The sequence below is a fragment of the Vanessa cardui genome, chromosome 16, assembly GCF_905220365.1.
Source record: "Vanessa cardui chromosome 16, ilVanCard2.1, whole genome shotgun sequence".
Classification (NCBI taxonomy): Eukaryota; Metazoa; Arthropoda; class Insecta; order Lepidoptera; family Nymphalidae; genus Vanessa; species Vanessa cardui.
In genome coordinates this window covers 12,334,111-12,359,760 of record NC_061138.1, presented here as the reverse complement: position 1 = coordinate 12,359,760, position 25,650 = coordinate 12,334,111, and the positions used below count along the sequence as shown (strand labels likewise).

General features: G+C 33.2%; 1 protein-coding gene across 1 annotated transcript in view; it reads right to left on the bottom strand.

Annotated features, from left to right (window-relative positions):
* LOC124536402 overlaps positions 1-25,650 on the bottom strand; it is a 167,769-nt gene that overhangs the window by 79,719 nt on the left and 62,400 nt on the right. The window contains exons 4-6 of the mRNA XM_047112933.1: positions 23,719-24,598; positions 23,350-23,450; positions 8,553-8,732 (exon numbers count right to left, since the gene is read on the bottom strand). Of these exons, the coding sequence (XP_046968889.1) occupies positions 8,553-8,732; positions 23,350-23,450; positions 23,719-24,598 (1,161 nt within the window). The remainder of the gene's footprint in view (positions 1-8,552; positions 8,733-23,349; positions 23,451-23,718; positions 24,599-25,650) is intronic.

Genomic DNA, 25,650 nt, shown 5'->3' with positions numbered 1-25,650 from the left:
GTTTGTCTATATATCTATATATATATATATCTATATATATATATCTATATATATATATAGATATATAGACAAACTTTAATCTAAAAGTTTGTCTATAGAGCCACACACTTGTACTTCATGTAAAATGAAAATTTTTAGTTGATCCCAAAATAATTGAAATATGTATTAGAAATTAAAGGCCGAACGCTTTTTGCCGATTGTTTGTTTGACTCTTTGACTATACTAGCGACCCGTCCTGGCTTCGCTCGGTTGCAATACTGATACTATGTATACTATTATTACAGAATGTCATGTACAGTTCATAATGTCTCTGCATTTTAAATCTGTAGTATCTTCGAAAATATTTATTTAAATTGCATACTGTAAAGCATCATATTAATTTATATTATATGTAAAATGTATTTAAATTACTTAATTCGATCACAACGCAACAAAAATAAGCCATTATTTCTCATAAAAAGTGTGTAATTTAAAAGATTAAAATATACCCGTGGACAGTCAGACAGGTGACTGACTTTGTTTTATACTATGTAATGATAATCATTATTATATGTGTCATTTCATTCATTTACCATTCATTTCTACTTGGAAGGGGTTTGTGCAAGTCTAGGTAGTTACCACCTACTCATCAGATATTCTAGTGCCAAAAAGGAATACTCAGTACTGTTGTGTTCCAGCAACTACGAGCCATACGGGATAGTGCATTGACGATGTAACAAATGTTTAATATATCTTACAGCGCCTTTGTCTGTGGTGACCACCTACCGTCAGTTGGTCCATTTGCTCATCCGCTTACTAAAATCATTAAAAATATTATTTTGAGAATATAACATAACGCTATAATTAATTCTATTTCGAATTGATTATGAAATAAGATCTATTTTTCCGACTTTTGTGTATAGTCACATATGATGTTTTTCCTCTACGGACTTAGCTGTATAATTTGTTAGGACTTAGGACTTTTATTAATAATTACAACAAATTCCATGTAAAAGATTCAGGTCAAGTAAGTGTTCGTGTGCTGGTAAAGTAAGATATCATGTAACGGTAAGTGGTTATTTTATCTCTAAATTTACTTAGGGCATCTAGGTCAGCTCTGCGAATCCGAGTCGTCTACAATTATAGCAACAGAGACCTATAAATGAAATATACAAGACATTAAACTATTATACATATTTACAAGACATAGCCGACATATGTAGCTTAGTATTAGAGGTAGGCCTGATCAAAAACCTAGCTATTTCATTACTGGAGTTTTGTTCAAGAATATTTTTAATGTTCATGAATCATTTGTAAATAATACATTAGTAAAAAGGGCATATTATTCAATACAAGATTGTACAGATCATAAAAAAGCGTGGAATTAATACTTGTTGACTTCTAGACAGAATTAATTCCATACATATATAAGTGTTTAAACTACCATAACTGTATTTTTAGACGCTGAAAAAGATTAACTTCGAGTTTCTTGCCGTTTCTTATCGGTAGAATCTACTTTCCGAAGCGGGGGTAACTTCATTTAATATCAGTATAAGTTGTTAAATGACGATTCAAAAGTGCTTGTAAAAGCCTACTTGAATAAAGTGTATTTTGACAGTTGTACCTGAACTGATGTACACGTTACTTAGAGTTATTTAAAGTAATAAGTAATATCTGATATTAAAAGTTTTTATTGTAATGAAACGGTTGGTTATTATTGTGTATGTGTGTGTAATTTACACAGAAATAATTGGCAGATCTTAGAGCAAGGTCGGCTTCGTTCTGTCAAAGACGGAGGCATAGTACTCTTTCTAATTTGACTGCTTTTGTTGAGTACTTTTATTGTTAATATACCAGAAAATATTTAAAAAGCTTTACAAGTAGGTTATATATAGGTAGTTAGGTATATATTAATATGTGAAGCTAAAACTTTGTGGTCTATTTTACATGACATATTTATATGGAGAAGGAGTGAAGGCAGCGAATATTTTTACCTTTTATTTATTTATTTATTTATTTATTCGGGTTTAACAAACAGCGTCACAATAGGTCTAAATACTAAGCTTAGATTTAAAAATACATAATTGTGAAACCAACACCGTTAACCACAGATTACTACTAAAGTTATTGAGAGATAGACGATACAATTTTTATATATTTTTCTTAATTTGTATGTATAAATAATTTATTTATTTAACTGAGGAACATAAAAAAATAAAAAGAAATAACAAATTTTAAAGTAGACAGAATAAATTAAAGGATAGTAAATAAATAGAAGAATAACAATTTTGGTAGCTCAAAAAAAAAAAACAAAAAAAAAATAAACAGAAAATAATATAAAAAAGAAAAATAAAGTGGATTAATTACTTATTAGTTAAAAGTTGTTTCTAACTAGGAACTTACATAAGTTTATTTGACTTCTGTTATAACAGTGTATTAAAATCTTGCAACTTATCAAGAATAGATTTTTTATAACAACCAGGGGTGTTCATAAAGATATCTACATCATTGAAATATTTATTGTATATTTCGATCAGGCGATACATGGGCGAGCGTTTACCAGTATTAGTACGAGTTTTTGGTAAAGAAAAAAGTGATGCAGTGCGGCATGCTCTTATGTGTGGCCTGATCGGTACCTGGTAGCAAATTTTATTCATAATATTAATACAGTCGTACTTGTTATGGCATAAGTCATACAATAACATCGCTTGTAATTGTAATCTTCTAGATACTAATCGCGTTAAGTTGTATTTTTCTAAAAGTATGGAATAGGGAAGGCGGCTGTGGTAGCACTTAAAATGAAGGTATCGTAGGAATTTCCTTTGCACTCTTTCAATTCTCTCAGCATATGTGTTATAAAATGGATCCCATGCAGCAACTGCGTATTCTAGTTGAGAACGTACCAACATTTTGAAAAGATGTACAAGTGTGGTCGGGCGTTTAAAATCACTACAGGCACGAACAATAAAAGCGTAAATTTTGTACGCTTTATCACAAATATTGTCAACGTGTATGTCAAGTGTTAGCTTACTATCCAAAATTACTCCAAGGTCTTTAATATTCTGAACCCTTTCAAGAGTAGTATCACATATTGAATAATCGTATATACTAACCTTTCTTTTCTTAGTAAAAGTTATAATTTTACATTTACCTGAATTGAGTTTGAGTTTATTTTTGTTACAGTATTCGTTAAGTCTAATTAAATCTTCCTGAAATTTGTCGTGATCAGAACTGTCAGTAATAGTACGATATAATTTAAGGTCGTCAGCATATAACAAATAATTACAATTAATGAAACAGTCACTAATATCATTAATAAAGAGAATGAATAGTAGTGGTCCAAGAATAGATCCCTGAGGGACGCCCGAGGTAATTGTAACAGTACCCGACTCATATTATTAATAAAAATAAAAAAAAAATAACACACACTACCATAGCTTTGTTATTCATATATACATTTCATATAAAACATTCATAGTTTACGTTTATACTGAATAAAATGGTTTATATTTAGTTTTTTATTGTAATCATAAGATAGGATATCGTCTAGCAGAGCTTTTATTTCTCTACTAGTTGTTGTTGGCGGTTTCGCTCGCTCGGACTGGTTGTCACGTGTTAGGCAAAAAAAGTAGCTTATAGGCATAAGCTACTTTTTTTGCCTTTCCTTTCTTCTTCTTCTTCTTCTTCTTCCTTCCTTTCCTTGGAGTTCAAGTTCGCTTCATAAAAAATTCCATCAAATTCGGTTCATTGGTTTGGTGAAAGAGCGACAGCCAGAGTTACTTTCACATTTATAGTATCAGTATAGATTATAGATTTGACCAATCAATGTTACTTAATTTTTTTTTAGCAGTGAGTGACATTCGAATTTCGACCAATGAGCGATCAGTAGAATAAATAAATTGATAGAACGATTTGGTTAAGTCAATTGTGTATAACGAGTCACTTGTTAACGTAAGGTATGTTAAGTACCTACCAGCTCTGTGAAGCTAAGGGTCAAGGGGGCCCATGAAAAAACAATTTCGAACCTTATTGTAAGTGAATAGAATCGCTTATTACTTAATGTCACGGTTTATCTCATTTTACTCTGAATGTCAATGTGCAAAGGAAATTCAATCTTAATTCCAATGCGGAAAGTAGGCTTTACGTTGGATGGTTGATTGGTACACAGCTCACGTATTTCGTCGCTAGGGGCGTACGTGGAGTCCATGTAAGTGGTCAGGCCTTTGACTGTGGTGATGGGTCATTTGTGGATCAAGCTGACCTTTTAAAACGTCCTATTTTGCGTGCAGTCATAAATAAATTCATTTGTTCATTTTTAACAGAAGTTAGACGAAAAAAAACTGTACGCTAAATATATACAAAAACTTAATTTGTATTATAAGAATCAGAAATTGGTAATTGGCTAAAAAAACAATCTAGTGGGGTAGGGATGATACTCCATACAGTATTTATTTATTACTGAAATTGATTAACTTGAGAAAGCTTAGGTTTTTAATTAAATTTTATGTACATTTATTTGTGTATGTACAATCTACATTAAATTCTAATGTACAATATCAAGAATTGTATGTTTTTAATTGTAACTAAGACATAATAAAAAATTGTAATATAAAGAAAAACCGACTTCAAACAAAACACTATTTTAAAACAAATTAATGTGCACTAAAACACACACACACAACACACAAACTCTTAATTAGATAACTGTAGAACATATAATATTGTTAATTTTTCTCTTTCTTTTTTTTTATTTTTTTTGTAAATCTTTATAACGTGTTTGCATGTTGTACAAAATGTTTATGAAACACCCAAAGAAGGGAAAGGGACTGTTACTCCTTATTACAGATTATTTTATAACCTAGCGAGGAGTATAGTACTACACCCAACTGATTGAAATAAGATGCAATTGTACAAATCAATTATAAAACTATAAACCACTCTGTTCAATCTTTTTTAATGAATAAAGATTTATTATTAAAAAAAAAAAATAATAATATCGTATTCAACATATTTTAGATACCTCTAAAGTAAGATGAAATGAAAAATATAAGACTACTTAAAAATCGATTTACGATTTTATAACATAGTTATAGTTATTGTTATATTTGGAGCCGGTGTCCACTCAGTGAAAAGTTATAAGGTAATAAAAATAAAAAAAAATACAGACGAATTGATAACCTTAATTTTGAAGTCGATTGAGAAAGGGAAGCCAGAATGGCCGGTAACGCGTTACGTAACGAAACTGTATCCCATAAGAAGTTATCAAATCTTAACTCTTCATCCAATATTTTAACCCTGGCCTCGTTGGTTTACAATTTATTCTTCTGATTTAATAAATATTTTACTAAAAATAAACTCACGTATGATCTTATAATATGATTGTAACATTATTCAGAGACAGTAAGTATTTTTAGAAAAATTCGCGAGTTCATGCATTAAGGATCCATTTACAGTAATGACTTAAAAGGCCGACTTGAAATTACTTCACTCCGCTTACGCCTACTTCCGTTCCAGGCCAGCTATTTCTCATTCCACATTCTAGTTGTCATTGAAGTTTAATTGCTTTCCCAATAAGATTGATAGTAAGGAAACTTTTTCAGCGAGCTTTATTTAAAATTTCCTTTAGTAATTTTGGTGCAAATTTATACAGGGTTATTAGTAATTCGCCGTATATCCGAGGTGATAAGGGTGACTATTTGCAATAATTTTAACTCCCATATGCATATATATCCCCTATTATATATATTATATTTTTAGTTATCACGTTTTTTAGCTTATTTCATTATTTGTCAAAAATGCAACTACAAAAATTTATTTAAAAAAAGTATTAGATAAATAAAATCTTTTTTTTTTCTTTTGTTTTATAAACATGATTCAACGCTGAATATTTGTCAATATTTAAACAGTAATTATCGATCCAAATTAAAAAATGCAATGCAATGTAATGTGATGGTTGAATATACACCAATATTTTACGTAAAGAGGTCTTTAATATAAATAAATATTGGACAACATCACATACATTAGTCTGATCTCATTGTAAGTAGCTAAAGCACTAAGCGTGTTATGGAAAATCAGAAGTAACAGCGGTACCACTAACACCCAGACCTAAGACAACATAAAAAACTAATTAAGTTTTGAGTGGCGTACTAATGAAAACCGTTGTAAACACTTTTCGACCACCGATGTCTTCATAGGTTAAATTAACGTAATATTTCGTCGCGGGTAACTGCTGGTCTTCTATATCTCTTATAAACCCCAATCAAATCCTTTGAGCTCAAGTTTCTAGTGTACATAAAACTATATTAAACGTTTTTATTTCAGAACGTTGATTTAATGAAGCCAGTGAGTATTAAAAATTTGTTTTAAATGAATGTAAAAACAAAACGTCGTTCGAAAAATTACATCCATTATTTGATCAGCTAGATAGCGTTCTGTTATTATTTTCGCATTAACATGGAAACGATGTGTGTGTATTTATCTTTATCTGTGTAATTGAGGTTATCGTTTCGTATAAATGTCAAAATTTGTGTTATCGTTGTATCAAATCCTATTATGTATAATGATGAAAATCTACCTTTCATTTTAACGAACTCTTTTAGACAAATTCATGTGTTCATTCAAAATTTCTTACTCAAAACATTTGGAGCAGTCTAAAGTGTGTGTGTGTGTAATGATGATAAATATCAAAAGTAAGACAGTCAAGTAAAAAAGTAGTAAAAGTAACAGCCTGTAAATTTCCCACTGCTGGGATAAGACCGCCTCTTCCATTTAGAAGAGGGTTTGGAACATATTCTACCACGCTGTTCCAATGCGGGTAGGTGGAATGCACATGTGGCAGAATTTCCATGAAATTAGACACATGCAGTTTTCCTTCACCGTCAAGTACTAGATGAATTATAAACACAAATTAAGCATTTATATATATACAGTGGTGCTTGCCTGGGTTTGAAACCGCAATCATCGGTTAAGATGCACACGTTCTAACCACTGGGCCATCTCAGCTCTTCTCTTCATTCTCAGCTTTCAAGTAAGATAGTAGTTTTTATAATTGTAATTTTTTTTTCTATAAATATTGGACTACGTTACATACACTACTCTGATCCCAATGTAAGTAGCTAAAGCACTTGCGCTATGGAAAGTCAGAAGTGACGGAGGTACAACAAACATTCAGAGCCAAGACAATATAGAAAACTAATGAACTTTTTCTACATCGACTCGGAAGGGAATTGAACCCACGAAAACCGGTGTACACACTAATCGATCATGTAGGTCGCCAAACTATTGATTCTTTACAAAATACAATATTGGAACATAAATTAAACAAAAAATGTTTGACCTTAACGATGGAATTAAAGGTTCGGACTAATTGGTGAATTTGATAATATTATTGGAGACAAAATAAAGAATAATGTACTAAAATTATCTTCAAATTAGTCAATGATCTTCATTATAAATTCAATTAATCTTAAAAGTACACTTCTTTTGCCGAGTTCCATTACTAAATATTTTTGGATAACATTGACAAATAAGGAACCCAAAACTGATGTAAACCGTACTCGTTTTTCGAAATAAATATTTTAAGTACAATTGACACGTGATCTCAATTTCATATTTTCAGCCTTACCAGTAAAATTAATGCTGGAATTATTCTTGAGGCACTTAAAATACTAAATTTATCTCTTGATGGATATTTCTGGATTCAAGCTACGGTGGCAGCATTCTGTACGGTGGCATTGGCGTGAGAAAAATTTCAAGTATTGCCCGGTTGAGAGAAACGCCGAAATTTCTTTCTCGCTTCGGTACATAACATAGACCCACGTTCACAAAATAATTAAATCTAATTCGTTCCATTCACAAGTATTACAGACTGTTCAGAAATATGAAATTTAATAAAGTTCGGATGACGATATCTCTAAGGAGTACTTATTACTTACTACTTTACTTGGTGGCAGGGCTTTGTGCAAGCCCGCCTGGGTAGGTACCACCCACTCATCAGATATTCTACCGCTAAACAACAGTACGCAGTATTGTTGAGTTCCGGTTTGAAGGGTGAGTGAACCAGTGTAACTAGCTACAAGCTCCCAAGGTTGGTGGCGTATTGACGATGTAAGGAATAGTTAACAATTCTTACAGCGTCATTGTCTATGGGTGATGGTGACCACTTACCATCAGGTGGCCCATAGGCTCGTCCGCCAAACTATTCCATAAAAAAAGGAGATATCGATCAAAAATTTTGTAACGGCACCATGAAACCGATCAATACGTTAAATTGTTGTACCTCCGTACGTTGTTCGCTATAAATTTAACGAATTTTTAAGAGAATATTTACGAGGTTAAATAGTTAGCCACAATAATTTAAGAGCTCTCTAATATGGAAGTGATATTGGGCATATCACGCGTTATATGGCTTATTATCAGAAAGTGTCAGCCAAAATCCAATTATTAAATTCAATCTAAGTAGCGAGATCATAGTCAACTTAAAACCTCAAAATCAATAACTTGCTTGAGATAACATCTGCATCCTAAGAAAATATATCATTTTTGGTTTTTGAAAAAGAAATTGACAATACCTTCAATTCCGGGTCTCTCGCAGACGAAGTAATTGCGTTCCCTGCAACTTCTGTCGTTCCACATAAAAGTAGGGTGAGCCGGTCGAGGAGGCAGTTCTCTACGAGCTTCTACGCAGTCTTGCCCTGAGGTTCCATCGTCGTTGGGCTGACTAGCGTGTTTGCGCCAACCAGGGAACCAGTCTATCGGACAAAGAATATTAATTACTATAAACATTTTTGCAACTTCATGAGAATTATTTGAATTAAGAACATGTTGCTTATTCTAGAATAATCCATTATTATTCTATTCTATTAATAATCGGAAAGTGACTTAAAGGAATTACTTGAGTGTCCTGTCAGTTGAACCTAAGACTTTGGAATCTGCTTACAAGTAAACAAACGAGGCTATTAAATAAATAAATAAATATGAGACAACATCACATACATTACTCTGATCCCAATGTAAGTAGCTAAAGCACTTGTGTTATGGAAAATCAGAAATAGCGAAGGTACCACAAACACCCAGACCCAAGATAACATAGAAAACTTATGAATTATCTACATCGACTCGGCCGGGAATCGAACCGAGGTCCCGCCTCGGAGTGGCTTACCCATGAAAACCGTTTTCGTATTCTTTTATTTTTTTATCGTTATTACAAATCAAATATTCATATCATTTTAAGTAACAAAAACAATTTAGCCATATATTTAGATTGTAGTTGTTAATCCATTGAGGTCAAGATTCAACAGGTTTGACCTCGTGGTCAACTGACTCGAAACAGTTAAGTAAAGCTGTATCACAAGAGTATACGATACAAATGGTATCTTAACAATTTTAAATAGTAAATAAAAATATTTAGTAGACAATTTAACAAAACAGTTGAAGATTCACAAATTTCAAATTATATAAAATAAAATATTTTTAACTAGCGACTCGAACCGGTTTCGCACGGATCCAATACTAATACTAAATATACTACAGAGTTTTTTCTTATTCATGACATTACAAAATTCTAAAATTATCAGTGTTTCTTTACTATATTGTCCATGTATTATATACAAAACCTTCTTCTCGAATGACTCTATCTATTAAAAATACATCAAAATACAAAGGGACATAGGGACAGAGAAAGCAACTATGTTTTATACTATGTAGTAACATAGTTGCATTTCAACATCAGATTAAAAGATTTATATTTTAATAGGCGCCTAACGTAGCTAGTTTCAAATAGGAGTGTAAATTTTTATCATGTAATGACTGGGCTCCCAAAGGATACCTAATGACCATCATCACGTTAAACGTTAACTAAGTTGAACTCACGTCAGCTCGTTTAAAATAAAATCCAGTCTAGTTCGAAAATGGCTTTGAAAATGTGTTTGAAATCTGAAATAATGGATATAGCCGCAAGTCAACTTCGCACGACATGCTGGCGTAGTTAGGAAATTAGCGAAGGTTTGAGCTTGGCAAGTTTGCCACCGCAAAGACCGGTTCAGGGTTAACGACGATTTATTTCTTATTATAAGATGTTTAATAGAAAAATGGCATTTAATTTTGTTAAAAATTTAGTGTTACAAAAAGGTGACAGAGGTTATTTTCGAGTTGAGATGGCTCAGTGGTTAGAACGCGTGCATGTTAACCGATGATTGCGGGTTCAAACCCAGGCAAGCACCGCTGATTCATTTGCTTAATTTGTCTTTATAATTCATCTCGTGCTCAGCGGTGAAGGAAAACATCGTGAGGAAACCTGCATGTGACAAATTTCATAGAAATTTTTGCCACATGTGTATTCCACCAAACCGCATTGGAACAGCGTGGTGGAATATGTTCCAAACCTTCTCCTCAAAGGGAGAGGAGGCCTTTAGCCGAGTGGGCATTTACAGGCTGTTGTTGTATAGAGGTTATAATCTCGAATACTTATTTATAAACGGCGCATATTGTCAGTTACGCTATGGTTTAAATATGATAATTATAAGCTATCGTTTTTTTTATTATAGGTTATTCTAAGCCTCCAGATAATAAGTAGTCGCTATTGCTAGACAATGGCGCTGTAAGAAATAATAACATTGCCAATACGCCATCAACCTTTGTACCTACTTTTCATTTTTAAATGGAATGCTTCATAAGTTATGTTAACTATATGTTAAAGTTATATTATAAAATAACCCTACTTATTAATGTATTCTGTGTTATATAGAGTATACAGAAAAATCTACAGCATAGTTATACTCATTAATAAACTCAATAATAATAAAGTATGTTAAGATTTGTAAGTAAAGCTACATGAATACAATTTATTACAGCTATATCTAGACAAGCTACAGTAATAACAAACAAATCAGTCATTGTAAAAGACAGCCTTTGTAAAAATCTATGACTTCGACGCGAATTAAAGAAGTGATGTGTTTAATTATTCATGTTAATTTCATTTTTTTTTTCAGATAATGTAAATGGATTGGCAATATGCATTTTTTATATAATATATTAACCGTTCCTTCCATCATGTCATTACATTGACCCACATTTAAAAAGAAACATACATACATACTGGATATTGATATTCGGCGTTAAAATAGTTGTTGAAAACACTGAAACTAAGTAAAGTGGCAAGCGAACGATTTGCTCTCTAATGTTGCCGTTACGTTATGGAAAGCCATAGACTTTGGGACTTTTTTGAAGGTAATTTAATCCAATTGCTTTGCTTTCCTAGACGGAAATGACTCAATTTGAGGGTAGTCTAGTAATTCCGCCCGTTATTCAACCTGAAAAACCTTCATTTAAAACTTATTGCAATATGCAAATCCCGTTGCAACACACAATTGACAACCCTGAATTCCACCACTTGGAATGTCGTGAACTTGTGATATACTAGCGGTTTATATAGACCACACATCTTAAACATTATGTATGCATTAACATAATATTGTTTGCGTAATTACCTGATGAGACCAGGAGGTCCAGTGGCTAAAACATGTTAATCTCGCAAGCACCATTAAATTTTGACTTTCTTTGTGTTTATAATTTATTTCGAGTTCGGCTGTCAAGGTCAATAAAATTGGTAGATTTTTTTTTTCTTTTCATGATATGGATAGGCAGGCAGACAAATGAGCTAGCAGTTGGTACATATACATTAATGCTATACGAAATATTAACTATTTCTTAATATTGCCAATGCATCACCAACTTTGGGAACTAAGATGTTATGTTCTATCTGCCTGTAGTTACAATGGCTCACTTACCCGTTCTACATGAGCCGAGTAAAACTCCATCGGATACATCTACCAACGAATGGAATGAGCTTGATTTTGTCACTTTAGTATCCTTTAAAAATATCCATTTTTACAATCCTTTAAAATAATTGTATACTTGATTTGGTCATTGATATATAAAATACTAGTAATCGCCCGCGGCTTTGCGCGCGTTTTAGGATGTTGGTTGTCATGTGTCAGGCAAAAAGTAGTCTATGTCCGTTATTTCGAGGTCAAGTTTGTTTCATAACAAATTTCATCAAATTCGGTTCAGCGGTTTGGTCGTGAAAGAGCGACAGACAAAGTCAAAGTCAAAAACCTCTATTCAAAATAGAAGTGTTTACACTTTCTTATTGATTGTCGAAAGTCTACCACCGGTTCGGACTATATGTAATACCTCAAACCTGAGAAGAACCGGCGAAAGAAACTCAGCGGGATTTTTTAAATTTATTTGTTTATAATGTCAATTTACAATTTACAGTAATAAACACAGACAGACAGAGTTACTTTCATACTTATAATATTAGTATAGGTCTTTGAATATGTACATTTTTTTAAAATAAATTGTGACATTATAATCCTATATTTTTTGTTTAAAGTCCCAATTTTCCGAATATTGTAACTACAAACAAAAGTATAATTTTACAAAGAGTGCTTCTATGTAAAATTGTTTTGGCGATCAGGTGTCTGAACACCAATATGGGTAATCGCTTCGATGTAAACAACTTGTTTGGCTTGAGTGGTTGGTGGACGTTTTCGGATGAATTTTAGATAAATGGCACTTACGAAAGCTAGGACAGAATATAGGTTATGTATATATTTTATTTTGATGTGATGGCCAGTGGTTAGAACGCGTGCATCTTAACCGATGATTTCGAGTTCAAACCCAGGCAAGCACCACTATATATATATATATATATATATATGTGCTTAATTTGTGTTTATAAATCATCTCGAGCTCGGCGGTGAAGGAAAACATCGTTAGGAAACCTGCATGTGTCTAATTTCATAGAAATTCTGCCACATGTGCATAACCAACACCAACCCGTATTGTATCAGCGTGGTGGAATATGTTCCAAACCCTCTCCTTAATGGGTGAGGAGACCTTAGCCCAGCAGTGGGAAATTTACGGACTGTTTACTTTTTACTTACTTAGTTTTTTTTTATATATTTTTATTATTTTTTTGTTGATAAAAAATGTTCGAGTAAAATATTTTCTTTAAACGATTTTTGCTACATATTGCTCCTTTGGTGCTTAGTGGATACAATGTTATGTTGCTTTCCTAATAGATGTTAGGTATAATAGTTTAAACTGCATATATAATTTTATATTCAAATTAAATATTCTTAATTCTAGGAAAAGTGCATTTTTAAATGTTGCTTTAAAAAAGGTTAGAAATCTTCACATAACTGAAAAAATATTTAAATTTTCGACGTCCTTACACATATATGACATAATATGCTGAGAACACTATCTTATTAAATTTCAAATTGTCATTAAATTATTTTAAATGTATTCAATTTTGAATCACCTTCCTTATTGTACAAAAAATCTTGTTGTATAGTTTGTTCCCTTTTCAGTAAACTGATTCAGTTTTGTTGTATTTGGTAGATATAAAGTGCTTCATTATTATAAAGGTTTTTAGGAAGCGAGAAGTAAGTTGAAAAAGCAATTTCTCATGATACAAATTCCTGTACCGACAAGAACTGCAACAGTTACTCTTTCCTAATAATTAAATGTACATATATAACTGTAAATAACTTTTTGTCAGCAAAACTTTCGAAAAACAAAATTATTTTTATTTTAATGTTCGCAATAGTCAAATATTGATTGCAACGAGGCGAGTGACCCTGTGGTTAGCACACGTGAGTCTTATCCGAAAATTGTGGTTTCAAAACCACTGATCCGCTTACTTGTGTGAGAAGAACAGAAAACATAAGGAAAATGGTTTAATTCTGGTATAATTTTGGCTCTTACGAATGGTCCACAGCAATCGTGGTGGAATGAATTTCTTTTCCGCGAAAGAGGATACGTCTACTTTACTTTAAGTAAATATATTCTCTCTCAAGGAAAAGGAAGAATTTCAACTTAATTTCCCACACGGTTCACGGATCGTATAATTGTATACGTCTTAGATACTGACATGCAATTCCGTTTCCAACTTTCATTTTAACCACCGCGAAAGCAATTCAAAATAAATTTTAGAAGTTTATTTTTTCCGGTAACATCTACAAAAGCGCCAGTTCGTGTTTTAAATAGTTGGAGATAATTACAAGAAATTAAGGCTTAATTAAATAGCTAACTAATTAATAAAATACAGACAAATTTTAATAATATTCAGTTAACGATCGACACAGCTCACGTAGGTAACACGCAAGGCATAGTAGATCTAAGAGTTAATTCATTCATTAGATATTTAAAAAATAAGCTCATGAATTGCGTTGGGTTTTATTTCATATGGATAACACGTTATAAAATCTGAAAGTATATACAACCTTTAAATGTCACTGACCCATTGTCGGGCTTTGCAAGCCAACGAAGGTTACCGCTTCTTATATTCTACAATCAAGCAGCACTAGTTAATATTATATTAAATATTGTTGTGTTCCAGTTTGATAGATGATTTAACAACAGACACAAAAGGCTTAATCTTAGTTCCCAAGATTGGCGACGGATTGGCGATGTAAGGTTGATTATTGATGTTGCCACCCGTATTGGTATCAACAATCTTCGGCTAATAAACATCTTCAAATCTTAAAACAGTCTGGATGTTTATAAACCTCAAACTTTTAGTCAAATTAAATTAAATTAAAAAAATGCAAGAATTTAGTTAATTAAAACAATTTGCATAACACGCATACTGTGAATATTAAATGCTATATTTGATATGTAAATTTACGTTTCCGCTCTGAGACGTCGGTGTAAACCAGTTTCCTACGTTATATAAATTTAAATACTTTCATGTTTTTCTATACAATGTTGCTATTTGTAGACACGCAATGAAAAGGGTCAAAAATCTCTTTATTATTATGAGAATTATCAGTTACGTTAGAGAATATTATTATACAACACTTTCATACATATAATAAATTAAAATATATAGCTTATAGATATATATTTTAATTTATTCCATTGGTTTCATAACAATATGTCTCTTTGTACAATTGGAAGGAATGTAGACCCTATTGATTTTGGTCATGGTCGTCAATGTCAAGGGTAACCGACCAACTACGAAGGACATATAATAAGTGTGTGTGTAAACACAGACGCACTCTCTTTTCACTCACTCGCATAATCTGATAGGACGGAAAATCCAAAAGATTGGATTGGAAGAGTTCAGGTGGCGCGTTAACTGCTTTTTGAACCTTCTGTGGAATAGGCGTCACGACTGACAGTCTTCGACTGTAAAACTATTATGAGATTTTGGTACCATATTGTAATATACATTTTTTAAACAAAATATGAATTTTTAATTCATTAAAAAAATCTTTATTATAACTGAACTACAATTATTGATGTGTTCCAAAATTAATCACAAACTGTATTTGGTCGCTAAGGAACGCATAGATGAAAGTTAAAAATCGCAAACTTTGTCATACAATTTATTACGCGTCAGTTGTCGATATAGTGTTAGTTCAAGGTCAAAGTTTTATGCACACGTCTATCATTATCAGTCGCCCTTATCCTGTTCATTGAGAAGCTTATTTTTACCAGCATTGTAACTGGTCTCTTGGGTCGTTCGCTGCCATCGATGAACTTTTTTATGGCGTCAGTATGGCGGCAAATAGGTGACATGATGGAAAGGTAAATTGAAAGCATTTCTTATGTAACCAATATGTTACCAACATTAGAACTGAGATAATATATCTCTTTTGCCTTTAAAGATTAGCTTGCACTTCAAACCGGAATACTATCATACTAAGTATTGCTGCCTGACTTAGGAATTGGTGAATTTTACTTTCATCAACATCAGAAATTGTCGATAACTGTCCGACTACAATCTAAAACTTTTTTTGTTGCTGGAAAAACGCATTACTCGTTTCCCCTACGTGAAGTACACTGGAATACCCACTAAAAACCAGCGTTACCTTGTCTTTTCAGCGGGCACCCCAGGACCTCTTTCTTGCGAACGAATTTTGCCGTGAACAATCTAAAACCTAGTTGTGTCTTATTTTTCCACATTACTCAGATAAATAGTTTTGCGTAATGTGACTTAGTTATCTAAAAAAACAGCGATAACCTCTCCGTCTTTTCAGCGCTCGTAAAAGAACCGCTTTCGCATGCAACAATAAATAACAACAACAACAATCTATAACATCAACATTTATATCTACAGTCCGTAAATTTCCCACTGCTGGGCTAAGACCTCTTCTCCCTTGAGAAGATTTTTTTGGGTTATATTCCACCACGCTGTTCCAGTGCGGGTTCTTGGAATTCATATGTGGCAGAATTTCTTTGAAATTAGAAACATGCAGGTTTCTTACGATTTTTTTTCTTCACCACCGAGCACGAGAAGAATGACAAATACAAATTGAGCACATGAGTATATATTCAGTGGTGCTTGCCTGGGTTTGAACCCGCAAATCCATTAAGATGCACGCATAATCACTGTGCCATCTCAGCTCTTGTATAACATAATTGTAAGTTAATTTTCCATATTAAAAAGCCCTTTATCACATTATCGTGATAGAGACAATCAGTAATGTACATGTTTTTACTAACCTTCTGCATTTACAGACAGTATTAAAAGCCTTTTATGTTTAGAATTAAAGGATTGAAAGCAAACTGGCATTATGTTTATTGTAACTGTTCACAATAAATTCTCAGCCGCCGTTTAGTCTAGACTAGGCATTTATGTAATCAACTTTGATCAATTTACCTAATTGCGTGTACACAAGTTGAATTATGTTTTTGAGTAACATTAAAGCATCTTTAAGTTTGTAAAACAAAGTGTGGGCATGAATCATTAAAATCATTCAGATTGTAATGATATAATAATTAATTTTGTGTGCCAAAAAAAGAGTTAGGTTCGTATAGATATATTTTCCAATTATTATTCACAACACTTTATTTAAGTAAGCGTACAAACACTTTTGATTTCCGAATGTAGACTCTACCAAGAAGAACTGACGATAAACTTAGTAGTTACTCTTTTCGAACATTTGGAATATAAAGTTATATACAATTAAATTTATAATAGAATAATTATACATAATAGAAATATTTGGAATCGACGTATTCAATTCAAGCGCCACCCACACACATACAATACACACACACACACAAAGGTACGCACGCACACAAATCTGATCTAGAGAGAGTATATAAAGGCGGTACAGAGGGGTCGTGATAGCATAAGAGATCGTCATGCCGTCATGGTATACGATACGACCTTACCCCAAACTCTCGATCCACGCATCAGATAGACAGACATCAAATCCACACATAGCAAGCATTATTACGTATCTATTGAGTTTCTGTGGATGTAGATCCTTTAGGGTAAAAATTTGTATTCCGAACCGTTAGTAGATTTACATTTCTTTTATCTTGTTAAAGGACGATTTAAAAAAGTACTTCTAAGAACCTTCTTAGTTTCCTACAAGACAGTACTAGAGCCGTTTACGTGCTTAGGTTATTCTAATCGAAGAATAATAATGATCAAGAAGCCTTGGGGGCTAAGATGTTGTGTTTCTTGTGTTTGTAGTTACTGGCTCACTTTAACCGAAATACAGAAATTCTGCAAAATGCTGTTTGATGATAGAATGTTTGAGGAATGCGTCGTAACTATCCAGACATGCTTGCGCAATGGCCCAATGGCCTACCCCCATTAATCACTATTTTTTTATTTTTTCTCTTTATTTAAAGAGCTTTGTCACCATGTGTGACTATGTCGCTCTGTTATTTAACCTTACATATTTATTTCCTTAACCTAAAATACTTGTTAGCTAACTTATACAATGCTTTAGCTTCAACACTTAAAGGAAATGCCAAAAAAGTCATACAATCAATTATATTGAAATCCTTAATATTAAATTGAGTAGCTATAGTCATCCTAAGACTCTCGTTCCGAACACATTCCAACAAAACGTGGTAAATATCCTCTACTACTCCGCAGGGGATGCAATTCTGAGTTTCCGATTTCTTTATAAGAAAGGCAAATTTATTAGTTGGGATGTGCCCGGCGCGAAGCCTTAGAGCCGTTATTACATCTCTGCGACTAAGTTTATGGTTGTCAAACCAGCATATCTTTAGTGGATGAGGCTGTATCGTCTTGTACCAAATACCCTTCCCCTTAGATCGCTTGTCAAAATACTCAGTCCACATAGAATTACATTTAACTTTTATATGCCAAATAAGATCCGTAAAAAATGGCGTTATAGATATGTGTTCACCTTCGAAGCAAGCTTGTTTAGCCAAGTAATCAACCGTTTCATTGCCCCTAACACCAACATGTGATGGAATCCATTGTAAATATACAGTTTTTCCACCTGAATTTAGTTTTAACAATTGGTTTAAAATATTATAAGCTATCGGTGTGCCTCGATAAGTCGAGGTACATCGAGCCAAATGTTGCAGGGCACTTTTTGAATCGGTGAATACTACAAATTCATTACTGTCAATAGTATCAATATATGCTAAAGCTTCTAAGATAGCCACAAATTCTACAACCACTATGCAAATATTTTGATCTATTTTAATTTTCATATTACAATTATTCTGTACATCATAAAATGCAGCTCCCGACTCATTATTTTCCTTGGAGCCATCAGTAAAAATTTCATAACAATTATTATAGGTGTTTCTCATAAAATGTTCTACCAAAGATTTTAATTGTTGTGTGCTGTATGTATTTTTAGCCTCGTGAACTGTCGAAATATCGCTTTTAATACATTTTGTAACATTCACATTACTTATCCACGTCTGCAGAGAGAACATATCAAGTAAATTACTACGATGTATAGGAAAGGAATTTAATTCTTGATGAATCAAAACTAAAAGCGGTTTACGTTTATTTGCCCAATATCGTTGAGTTTCGCAAAGATGAGACAACTCATTTAATAATTTTATATTATAATTGTTATTAAGAGCTTTCGACTTAAGCCAAAATTTCCCTGCTAAGAAACGTCTACGTATGCATAATGGTTGTAGATTTAATTCACTCTCCATAACGTGGATAGGAGTAGTTTTTATAAAGTTTCCTATTATTCTCATTGAGCGATTTTGAATTAAATCAAGTTTTTTAAGATGACATTTTGCGGCATTATCATACAAAAAGCTACTATAGTCTAACCTGCTTCGAATCAAGGCTATATACAGACGTCTCAGATGTTTAGGATGAACACCCCAATTGGATCCTGTTAATACTTTAAATATATTAAGAAACTGTAAAACCTTTTGTGTCGTTTCCGTTATATGTTTAGTCCATCGTAAAGAGCGATTCAGCCACATCCCGAGATATTTAATATTTTCGACAACTTCTAAATTATAATTATCTATTTTGAGAACTATTACATCATGTCTTTTACCTTTAGAAAATAAACAAATTTTACTTTTAGTTGGGGAAATATCAAGACCAATTCTATTAACTAATTCTTTAAATAAGTCTAATGCTGTTTGTAACAAATTCTGAGCAAAAACTAAGTTTGAATTTGAATAATAAAGGACAAAATCATCAGCAAATTGAGAGATACTAACATTTTGAATTTGATGACAAATATTGATTGTTGCCACATTGAACAATAGGGGTGACAAAGGGTCCCCCTGTGCTAAACCCAAAGAAGTAGTTCTAGAGACTTCCCAATCACTTGTTTGAATTTTAAGCCGACGTTCACTAAAAAAGTTCCACAAGTAATTGCAAATTTTACTTCCAACACCAAAATCATGAAGAAGTTTTAAGAGACTATAAATATCGACATTATTATACGCATTAGTTAGGTCTATAAAACAAGCAATAGTTGATTCGTTTTTAGAAAAAGCAATTTGTACATTAGAAACTAATTGACAAAGATTATCGTGGCATGACCTAGTCTTTCGAAATCCAATTGTTGACTCAGAAAATAATTTATTGTGTTCAAAATACCATTCCAATCTTTTATTTAAAATAGAGTGAAATGTTTTACACAAACATGATATTAAAGAAATTGGTCTTAGGGATGAATCTAAATTCGAATCTCGTCCTGGTTTTGGTATTGGGACAATAGCTATATTGCGCCATTGATGAGGAACAACGTTTAGCGATAAAAACATATTATATAATTGTAACAAAATTAGAAAACCCTTCCTAGGCATATTCTTTATCATAGAATAAGATATGCCATCACACCCTGGAGCTGTATTTTTGGACTTCATGACATATAATATTTCTTGTATTGAGATCGGACACTCCAATTGATTGTTATTTATTTCAAATATGGGTGCCGGCCTAGGAACATAATCGGGGGTAAAACTTTTGAGATATTTGTTAGCAGAATCTACAGTTACATGTGATTTTTGACTTTTATAGCCCTTGAACCAACGCATACGATCCCACATTTCTTTAGAGGTTGAAACTTCGTTTAGTGATGAACAGTTAGTATGCCAAGATCTACATTCAGCCCTCCGCATTAACCTCTGAGATTCCCTTATTTTGTCCTGCAATAAATCTAAATTAACTGGAATTGGGTTTTTTCGAAATTTCGAGAGAGCTAAACGACGTTCAGCAACTACTTTTGACAGATCCGCACTCCAATAGCGTTTAAGAGTAAATTTATTATTAGGATTTTGATTAATTTTATACATCGGTATAAATTTATCAGCCGCATCATTCAAACAAGCGATAAAGAGATCGTATGCATGCTGAGGATTTTCGGGTAGTATACAATCAGAAAAAATTTCAGCTAAGTAGTTCTTGTAATTAGTCCAATCGGCTTTTTTAAAATTTCTTCGTATGATAGGCTTACACAATGGATTAAAACCAATAGACATTTTCAGAATAAGGTGATCGCTTCCCAATGTCTCATTACAAACATTCCAATCAAATTTCATTGAAACATCCGTAGAAACTATCGATAAGTCTGGGGAAGATTCCTGTAATACGCCATTTACTAGTTTTAAACGGGTCGACATTTTATTGTTCAATGTGACAAAATGACTATCAAACAGAGCATCGCAAATTTGAGTACCTCGCATATCCGTCCTGTTAGACCAATTCGAGTGGTGACCATTGAAATCACCTAGTATAAGACAATTCTTATTAGCTAATGAAAATAAAAATTCCCAGTCCCTCTGCCTTGTTCTGACAGAGGGAGGACAATAAACTGCAATTATATCTTTTACGTCACAGCAGTTATAGACTTGTAAATGTAGTAACTCAATGGCCGTATTAGTGAAATTTAGTATTGGTACTGCGTTAGCTTTTACTGAATTATGCGTAAAAATAGCGATACCTCCGTAACCATCGTCCCTATCTTTTCGAAAGATATTATATCCGCTTATTCTTAAATTTGTATTACTGTCTAACCAGGTTTCGCAAACAATAGCAATATGAATTTTCTCTAAATACAAAAACTGTTTAATTGCTGCCAATTTGTTCTTGATGCTTTGCGCATTCCACTGCATTATGTTAAGCCTCTGTATTCTAACTTCACTAGCCATCTGTATTACTAAAAAGTAGGTTCTTCACAAAAGATAAACTCAAGAATTTGCCTCCGAACATAATTACAAACCATTCAAATATTAATGTTAAAATTTGTTGTATCTTCTTTCTTCCCGAATACTTCTTAATAAAAATAATATCAGCAATCCTTTCAATTAATTCAGAACATGTTATTTTTGGTTTGGTTACGTCTTCTGTTTTGTTTTTTTCATTCTCTCGAGGATAATGTTCTGTACTCGATTCACTATCCATGTCCTTAAAATCATTAACCTTTTCTCTACTGTAGTTTTTTTTATTTTTGGTTTTCGTAGATTTCCTAAAGATATTACTCGGCTTTGTTGATTCGGCATTACCTACTTTTAAGCATTCAGCATAGCTTCTTGGCGCTAAGGAGTCAGTCGAAATAGCAGGAGACAGATTGAATTTTCGTAGAGGACTTTTATGATGAATGACTTTATGCACTGGTGGAGTGGGAGGCACATACATTGTTAGGGCTTTCTTATACGTGACATTAAATTCTGACATAATTTCTCTAATTTTATTTTCTTTTTTATATACAGGACATAATTTACTCAAAGCTAAATGTTGGCCTGAACAATTAATACATTTAAAAGTTGTAGCTTCACAATTGTCATGATTGTCACCACATTTCGGACATACTAATTTCTTACTTGGACATATCTTTTTACTATGACCAAATCGCCAACACTTAGAACATTGAGTAACAAAAAATTTATAGGGTTCTATCTTAACTCTTATGTCATACACATATACGTGCTGAGGAAGAAATGTACCTTTAAATCCTAAACGAACTGTTTCACTATCAATCCAGCCCGTCCCACTATCATTTCTCCGCATAAGCCTTTTAACTGATACTAACTCATTTTCAGTCTTTATATTCTGTTTAATCTCATCTTCTGACAACTCAATTTCCACATTCCTAATGATACCATATGATAATCCTACTTCATATGTCTTTTGAATTCTCCACCCACTTTCTAAAAAGGTCGTGCAATCAATAAGTTTATTCGCGCTGTCTTCCTTACTAAATTGAATTAGAACCTTGTAAGGGTTAATGTATTTAACTCGAGTGATATTCATTATATTTTCTTTTTTCAATAACTTAGCCATCTGAAATTGTTTAGGTAATATTTCTTTGGAATATATACAAATTTCTATAATATCATCTTGAAGATTAGTCTGAGATCTTGTTTTTCTAGTCTGTACTCTTTTTGCTTGCCTATCAACGGTTGTCCATTCATTTGTTGAGTCTGACGACCGCAAACGCTTATTTGCCCTTCTACTATCCTCATCACCCATACATGTTAATTCAGCATCGGAATGCAATAATTCCGCATCCATAATATTATCGTTTCTAATAGTGCACTCTTCAACAAAGTTATTTACATTCTCCGTAACTAGAATATTATTATTCAACTCCATTATACTGCACCATACGGCCGGGAGCCGCCAGCGGCTGCGCACGTGTAGATAACGCCGCGACGGCCCTTGATTCTTAGTAAACAATTAGTACGTCGATAACGCTCCGCAATAACACAACCGCACTAAACAGATGTACGATCCGAACTAAATCACTATTTTACTCATAGAAACTTTCATTCTTTTATGCTTCGTCGATATTCAAAATGCCACTTTTTCATGAAACAATAATTATGAATGAAAGTCCTTGACCGCGTCATTCAACTTCAAATATTGTGTATTGTGTGTTAGTTTGTGTTGTATAGTAAAGTACACAAATATGTACATGAGAGTAATCGACTCCAACAATTATTGATGTTCATATCGTCTTTTTAAAACATTTGTAATTATTAGAGCATTTTCTAAAACGAAGAATATTAGTATAATACTTTTAATAGAATCTTGAGATTAGAATACAGATTTTTTATACGAATTATGAAATGTATTGCAATACTCACGTGCGTACGAAAAAGGTAGGCCATCTGACCACCGGAACTCGCCCTCGTGGACGGCATCCGTAGCCCCGATCCAGTAAACATCGTCAGTTCCGGCGCCAGGTCTGCGATAAAAAAAATATTTTCATTATCAGTAAATTCATAGAGTCGCCATTTTTTATCTTTTTAAATTCTATCTCATTAATTTCTAAGGATAAGACTTTGATATCAATTTAAAAACGTTTAAAAGATTTTTATTCAAACACAAAAATTACCTTTATTGAAGCAGACAGATTGACAGTGACTCTCATTAATGTTTATTAAAGTAGTTAGACTAGAAAGGAAACTGATATTTAATAAAAAAAACGTAACGTATTTTTATTAAGAACTTACGCATGTATAAGCAGTTGGTCCATTATTTGTTGTTGGCGTTCATTCAGTACGCTTGCAAGATGGCCGCCAATTTTTACGCACTCGTTCTCAGCTTGTCTCCACGCCTTCTTAGTTTCTCTTACAGCCATTATACAGAAATCCCCTGACACCACCCATCCATATTCACAGTGCCCAATAATTTCCTCTACCGGCTTGTCCATCCACCAAACTTTCAACCACATCGCTGAAGAGTTTTTCTTAGCCAAAATACTTATATTAAGTCTGACAAAATTTCTCTCAGAAATAATTTGAACGCTCCGCAAGGGATCCCCTGGTTGCGAGCAATGCTTCCATCTCGAATCGCCATCTATTAAGTTCAACTCCATTCCTTTACAAAATGTATGTAAGTCCTCATGGATTATATTGGAATTCTCAGAATCCCTTCTGTTTATCGGTCCTGTGCCCATTTGCAGACGTAAAGCGACTCGGTTTCCATACGGAAGGTGAATTTTATAAGAGCAGAATAATTTTGTTGTTGGGCCAACTTCGAACGAGCCGTTTCTTTCCGTCAGGAGAACATCGTGACAATGATCCACAAGGCGGTAAATCGCGGCGAACGTGGGTCGACCGTGGAGCTCTAATTCTGGATTGCTCAATGAAGACTGGTATAGATATTTTCTATTCGGAACTGGTATTTGTTCCAACTTTCCACAAATAATTGGTGATGTTGGCATAAACTTCAAGAATCCACTAGAGCAAGGAACGTTTAATTTGTGTAAGTCAACGAGAAGAGCGTTTTTCGGTGAAGGCGGAGAGAAGAGCAAGCGGCATCCGTGGCTTTTCGGAAGATGCCCGGAGTGGACGCGTCCCGATCTCATTGGTCGTATGTGTATTGCACAATCTGAAACAAATGAACGATATTACAATCTTAATACTCCAAACGACAAAAACTCAATAGTAATCGAAGTACTTATAACTAAATATACTTCAGCTCAGACCGTTAGCTAGTAGTTTCGTACGATACACCTTTGGCAAGCGCTCCACAAAGCACAAAGCACTTTCCGTCTTTATCTATGGCCACAACCATAATGACATTCCCAGAGTGCCGGCCTGGAAATTCGATGACGCTAATTTGTATTCCGTCAGTCTGTCGGTGTTTCTTTTGTATCCCTTTGAACTACACTAACGAGCCGGATACATTTTAGCGTAATGAACGATTTATATATAATCCCTATTCAAGTAGAGTTTGTAAGCAAAAACTAATTATTCCTTAAGTATCGTAATTTGTATCTTATACAACCTCATGTCTATATACATATAATAAAATTGAAGCGTCTGTTTGTGATAACAAAATAGACCTATTTACGCAATGCATATAATACATATATGTATGTTTACACGGTACATACGAGTATACAAAAAAAAATATATTTACAATTTATGTCTGTCTGTTTGTTCCGGCTAATCTCTGGAACAGCTGGACCGATTTTGACGGGACTTTCTCTGGTAGATAACTAATATAATAAGAAGTAACTTAGGCTACAAAAATGTTTTTTTTGTTAAATTCAAACGCGTAGAAAGACGCGGGCTCAGCTAGTGATGTATAAGATAGAGACTGCCGTAGTCCTAGAATCTTAGAATAAACCACTATGGAATTTGTATACATATGTATAGGCACAACATTATTTATACATTCGTGATGAAATGTTTTGTTATCGATTTATGATACATGTACCAAAATAAAATTTCTTTCAATTTTGGTTTGCCTGTTTGTTCCGGCTAATCTCTGGAATGGCTGGACAAATTTTAATGGGACCTTCACTGGCAGATAGCTGATGTAACAAGGAGTATATACAACATATCGGAGGCTACATACAACCATAAGTTTTATGTTATATTCAAACGCACTCGAAGCCGTGGGCCCAGCTAGTTTTAAATATGTATATAAAAGAA